We start from the raw sequence: 6,000 nt of genomic DNA, 5'->3' as shown, positions 1-6,000 counted from the left end.
TGCATCGCTTAGTTAAAGTTGACCATAGAGTTGCACTGGAGGAAGACCTAGATATTCCTAGAGAGAACGCATTAATCACATCCGTAGATAACCAAATCCGCAAATATCAGTCGTAAATGTGGAGGGATGAGTGTATAATAATAAGTAATAATAATAATAATAATAATAATAATAATAATAATAATAATAAATATCACAACAATAAATATAATAATACTCCTCCTAAATATAACAAATATTCTAATAATAGATGTAATAAATATGAAGATAGTAATTAATCATGACAGCAGTCCGAGGGGGAAATGGCGCCAGGGCCGGCCTCCCTCCTCCTCCTCCTCCTCCGGGGCCGCTCTAGGCGTCTGGAGTGGGGACTCTGTGGCGGCGGCGGCGGCGGCGGGTCCCTCTAGCCTCCTCCTGGGCCTCCTCTATGGCCTCCCCTTCCTTCCTTCCTTCCCTCCCTCCCTGAGGAAGAGAGAGTGTCTGTGTCTGTATGGGAGAGAGCGAGCCTCCCTGGCGGGGCCTAGGCCTGCGATGCTGCCAGAGGCTGCTCCCGCTTGCTGAGGGCCACTTCCTCCTCCTCCTCCTCCTCCTCCAGCTCCTGTGGGCGCAGCGAGACCACGAGGCCGAGGCGACGCCGGTAAGAACGAGCGGGCGCGGGGCGTCGGAGGAGGAGGGAGGGAGGGGGCTCGGGCAACCCCTCAGGCCTTGGCCCCCGTGTCTCTGCGCCGCCGCCGTCGTCGTGGTTGCGCTTCTTCTTTGCCGTCGACGCAGGGCCCCTCTTGAGTTCCCCCTTTCGCGGGCTTCTTCTTCTTAGGCCAGGAGCCCTCCCTCCTTCCCTCCCTCAGAGACGGAGCCTCCCGAGGGCTGCCAGGGCTGGGCTCCCGGTGTTGGGGCCGATGGGGTACTTGTATTCCACAAGGGATAATATCCCCCCAACTGCCTGCCCTTTAAGAGACTTTGGACTCCGGCGCCCAAGAGCCTGGGATTCTGGGAGACGGAGTGAGTCCCAAGTCCCTTGATCAAGGGGGCCACAGTTTGGGAGCCACTGCTCCAGAGGCTATAGCTGGCCGCAGTTGGCGTCCTTTGCCAGGCCCCAGCCAAGGACTGACTGGCCGGCCCTGGCCCTGGCCCTGGCCCTCTCAGCTCCCGATGCCGGGTGGGGTCTGACGCCTTTCAGGGCACTTAGGCCAATAGGGCTTTATTACAGGGTGGCTTCCCAATCCTTCCTCTGCAATATGGCCCACAGCAGCAGGCATCAACTGATCGTCTCCCCTCCATGGACTCATCCCTCTGGACCCTGCTTAGCTCCCAGACCTCTCCCCCAGTCATTGCCTTGACCCCCTTTCTCTGGTGGGACTCTGCTCCTCCTCTCTTTGGCCATGGGGCAGCAGCCCCTTCTTCCCAAGGGAGGAGATCCACACTTGAGAGAAGGCACCAGGGAGCTTGCTTAGCGAAGATACTGCTTCTCTGTGCGTTACCTTTTGGCGCTGTTTTTCTCCAGAGGCAGCACCAGAGCTAGCTATGTTTTCTGTGTGTTTGAAACCCTAGAGACGGAAGGCAGCCCAAGGGACTCCCAGGCAAAGACACCCCACACACACCTCCAGCCTCTGCGGAGGAGGAAGACCTGGCCCTGGACCCAAAGGGCCTCTGCACACACGGCTTTTTAGGCCTGCATGCCTGGGTATTATAAAGCGTTTTTCAGGTGATGAGGATTTAAATTGTTTTTATATTTTGATTGTAAACATTTTTAATTAATACTTTTGAAATTCTACAAAACATATTTTAGTATCCTTTCCATACAGACATCTACTTTTGCATCTTATCCATTTTATTTAACAATACTAATTTGCTGTCTATGGAAGTCACTTTGGGAGAAGGGCAGCATATACACTAAGTCAGTCAGTCAGTCAGTCAGTAAATAAGATGCTCCCTGCCCCCAAGGAGAACATAGCACTCTTAGCACACTTGTCTTGTGCTAACGCCAATATCCCCTTTTAAAAAAATACATCCCCTGGGAAGACCTTCTATATTTTCCTCCTCTTTTGATTTTTGACTTGAGATGGAATTATGTTTTTCAAATAATTCCACCCCCCTTTACAATACAGTAGTAAACAATCAGTTAAATTGCTCATTGTGCTTCTTTGTGTGTGTGTGTTTTAATGCAGTTTTTGTGAGGACCTCTGGAAAAAATGTGTATATTGAGTGATGGAATACAAAGCCATAAAACAGAACACGAATGAATTCTCCTTCACAAAAGAGTAAAGGACTCTCTTGCTGGCAGAAGTGATGTCTGACAAGTATCATTGACAGAGACACAATATTAGCTGTAGTTTTCTTTGAAGATATACAGTACCTAGTAGGAAAAACAGTTAGTGTATACCATATGAAATGTGGATAAGACTGTTTCTGCATAAAGTCATCTAAACATTGATTATAGATGCCCTTAGGATCAGTAGGAAGTGGATGGTAGAGTTGAGCAACTGGTAAAGTTTTGAGTGATTTGCAGTGATCAGGCAAAGGCTTCTGGTTTTCAGGAGTTGAACAATGCTGACAAGAAAGTCTTCTTACTCTACCTAAAATAATCTGCTGAAATCAGAGAAATGGAGGTGCAGGTGAGGTTTAAGTATGTATGGGAAAAGATTTATTTGGAACTCCAGGTCTAATAGTGAGAGCAAATTCTTGGGTGGAGCTCATGCTCTCAAGTACCTTCTTCTGCAGTTCAGTGTCTGGCTTCTTGAGGCACTGTTTTGTGCATGATTCTGTTTGGCAGACCTTGGGATTCTAGTGAAAAGCCAGATAGATCCCATAAACCTAAGTAATCTGGTATTCAAGTTAGGGAAGTTAAAGGATATTGAAAAAATGAGTCATTCTACCCAACTTTTAGAGGACACGTTTTTCTGTTTTCCAAGTTGGGATGTCGGGACTTAATTTTTAAAGGGACACTAGAGTGGCACTGTACCAAAAGGAAAAGGGTTTTTGCTCTGGTTTCTTAACCCTTCACAGTTCAGCTCTCACCAAGCACTCTGTCAGAAACTTTGCTCCCATTATGATACAAACAAAAAGCTGGTGGAGAGCAGGGAGGGCAGATCAAAGAAGCATCTATGTGTGTCCCAGTCATCTATTGAAATCCACTGGTATCCTCTGCAGGTCTCAAGAGAAGATTTAATCATTCTGTGTCTCGCTATGGAAACATAGCCAGACTCTTCACCAGACCCTCTTCCTGCTCCATGTGATTGCCATAGGAGTGGAACGGTTGGTCATTGTGCTGCGTGGAAGAGAATGCCAACCTCTTCAGTGACTACAAAAAGACATAAACAGGCATAAAGTGGACTTGCCCTGCGTATATGCCACTAACAGGATGCCTACTATTATGTTATTATAAATAAATCTTATCTCCCACTTAGGCTTCGGTGCACCACTGGTGTTCACTGGTTGAGAATGACTTCTTTAATACATCTTCCAAGATAATGCCTGTTGTAAAAAACAAATTTAAATTGTTATGTTTATTAAAATTATATATATATATATATATATAGAGAGAGAGAGAGAGAGAGAGAGAGAGAGCCTTGTATGCCTTTGGCAAACAGAAATGTAAGATGCAAATAGCTTGGTATTTGTGGGGGATCTGTTCTGGACCCACCTGCGGATACCAAACTCCGTGGGACTTCAAGTCCCATTGTCCCCAATGGCTGCATGTGCACACAGCTGTGCCACCATTAGGGATAGCGGGACGGGGGCTTACCTGAAGTCCTGTTGTCCCTAATGGCAGCATGGCCACATAAATGTGCTGCCACTAGGGACAACAGGAGCTGTTCCTAATGGCGGCACAGCCACAGGGTACAATGCAGGCTTGCCATATGCAGGTGATTAAATCCATGGATGGCAGGTCCGCAGATAATGAGGCCCCTTAAAATGAGTTGTATAAAGACACACACAAAAAAAGAAAATTATGTTTGATGCTTCCTTATGAATCTGTATATTTGTTATTTCAGCCTATTTAAGCTTACTGACATTTTTGTGTGTCTCTCTTATAAGCCTTGTCTACATGGCTGTTTTATTCTGAATCCCACCCCCAAAGGCTCACTGCATCCTCCTTACATTATGCAGTGCCACAACCTTGAGTCATGTTCAAACTGTCTTCTCTCCCAACCCATATTTCCACCCCCTAAAAAGTTATTATTTAAATAACTCACCTTTTGCTGCGGGATTTCGACTCTTTGCGGTGCTGGTGGCAGCTGCCTTTTCACTTGCAATCCCTACAAGCTGCCCGATGCCATGACTGCAGGAATGGGTCACTCTGAGGTCTTAATGAGGTGCCCAGCGTTGTTAGCATGACTGGGCGCCTCGTTCTGACCTCAGCAGCGGCACTGAGTGACAAACAAGACTGCATTGGAAGGCAGCTGCCCATTGTTGACAACAAGAGCCAAAAGCCCACAGCAGGAATAGGGCAGATAAGGGGCAAATTCAAGAGGAACTTGGACCCAGAATACTCCGGGGCCAACCCTGAGTTTTATGGCAAGTGTAGACCCAGTTTTAACCCATTGGCTCAACTCCTTAGCATTCATTTCCTATTGAAAGGAAGTGTAAACATGTGAAAAACTCTTGCTTTTCTCATTCCTCCTTACAGCTTGTTGTCTCTCACTGTTGTAATTATCACTGTAAATTGGCACAATCTCTTACTTATCCCACTCTGTAAAAAGTGATTGTTTTGTATATTGATTGTACACTATAAATAAATAGTTATTTCTACAACTACATGCTTACTAGATAATTTTACATGAAGTTTACAAGAAAATGAATAGATCTTTGACTGAATTGGTTTATAATCTTAAAAAAAGAAAAAGAATAATTGGCCTGAAAGGAGTGGGGAAACTGAGGGAGTATGTAAGCTCACATCAAAAATGGATCAGAGATTAATTAATCAAAGTTTAAAATATGGACTTTTAAAAAAACAATAAAGAGAGGAGAAACAAATGTATGGATAAAACTGAGTCATGCTCACACAGCTTCCATTTTGCTAATGGTTTTCCATTTGAACTCAAGCAAGAATGGTGTCCAGTCTCACCTTATGAGAGTGGTTTTCCCATTTTTGTGCTCTATAATTTTTTACACAGTGGTGCAGTCCAGTATAACTAAACCAATGGGTTTTTTCTTTTTACACCATCAGTGTTAAGATGTAGGCCATAAGGTTTACAAGGGAATACCAGAGGAAGACAGGAGTACCTCATGTAACTAAATAACATGTTTCAATGACCTTTTTATTCAGAATTAATAATATATAAATGTGAAACAAAACTCATTCAGGTAAGCTTTGCATAAGTAAACAAAAACATTTTAAACCTTCTAGAGATCACTTGAAGACTTCTTTCAACATGTATCCCAGGGATGACTTTTTCACCAGCCCTCTCTTTTTGTATGATTTCCATTTTTGTGGCCAAAACTGTGGGCAGCAGATGAGGCAGACATACTGTTCTCAGAATTCTATAGCATTGAGTTAAAATTGAGTTAAAACTGCATTATTTCTGCAGTGTGGATGCATCCTGAAAAGAGAACATATTGAATAGGTTTTAAAAGAGTGCTCCAGAGATGAAGAGCAGCAGGAGCAAAGAAGTTCAGTGGGAACAAGAGAAAGTAGGCAGAAAGTGAATGGAATTTGAAGAATAAAGAGTTCAGACTGGGACATTAGGCTGTGTGTGCTACTGTTTATCGAGTGCTTTTTTACAAGGTTGGGCTATATGACAAGCTAGTTCTCTGTGGTATCTTCCCACAGAGTGATGAGATACAGTATGCTATTCCTCTGAGTCTGTATTTCTGATAGGAAATATGTCTGTAGTAAAGCTCTTTACAGTACACTTAGTGGGATTTGCAGACCATCAGTTAAGTGGCTGCAGGTAGATCATGTGAAATTGACTCATGCTGCTGCTGGCTCTCTGTGGCTTGATAAAAATGGAAGTTTATCATCTGTTTCTGTACTGCTGTACCCTTGAGTATACAAGTGAC

The 6,000-nt window shown here is 44.4% G+C and overlaps 1 protein-coding gene across 10 annotated transcripts in view; it reads left to right on the top strand.

Moving 5' to 3' along the window:
- The first annotated feature begins 417 nt into the window (after positions 1-417).
- ATF1 (activating transcription factor 1) overlaps positions 418-6,000 on the top strand; it is a 29,597-nt gene continuing 24,014 nt past the window's right edge. For 2 of the 10 annotated variants that reach the window (XM_042451211.1, XM_042451206.1), the window contains exon 1: positions 426-637. In XM_042451211.1, coding sequence (XP_042307145.1) covers positions 491-637 — 147 coding nt within the window. In that variant the 5' untranslated portion in view covers positions 426-490. Of the gene's footprint in view, positions 638-1,548; positions 1,703-6,000 lie in introns of those variants that run through there. The other 8 variants (XM_042451218.1, XM_042451210.1, XM_042451204.1 and 5 more) reach the window with 7 other exon arrangements.

This window comes from Sceloporus undulatus, chromosome 2 (genome assembly GCF_019175285.1).
Source record: "Sceloporus undulatus isolate JIND9_A2432 ecotype Alabama chromosome 2, SceUnd_v1.1, whole genome shotgun sequence".
Taxonomy (NCBI): domain Eukaryota; kingdom Metazoa; phylum Chordata; class Lepidosauria; order Squamata; family Phrynosomatidae; genus Sceloporus; species Sceloporus undulatus.
Note: the sequence above shows the minus strand (reverse complement) of the source record. Positions and strands in the feature narration are given on the sequence as shown.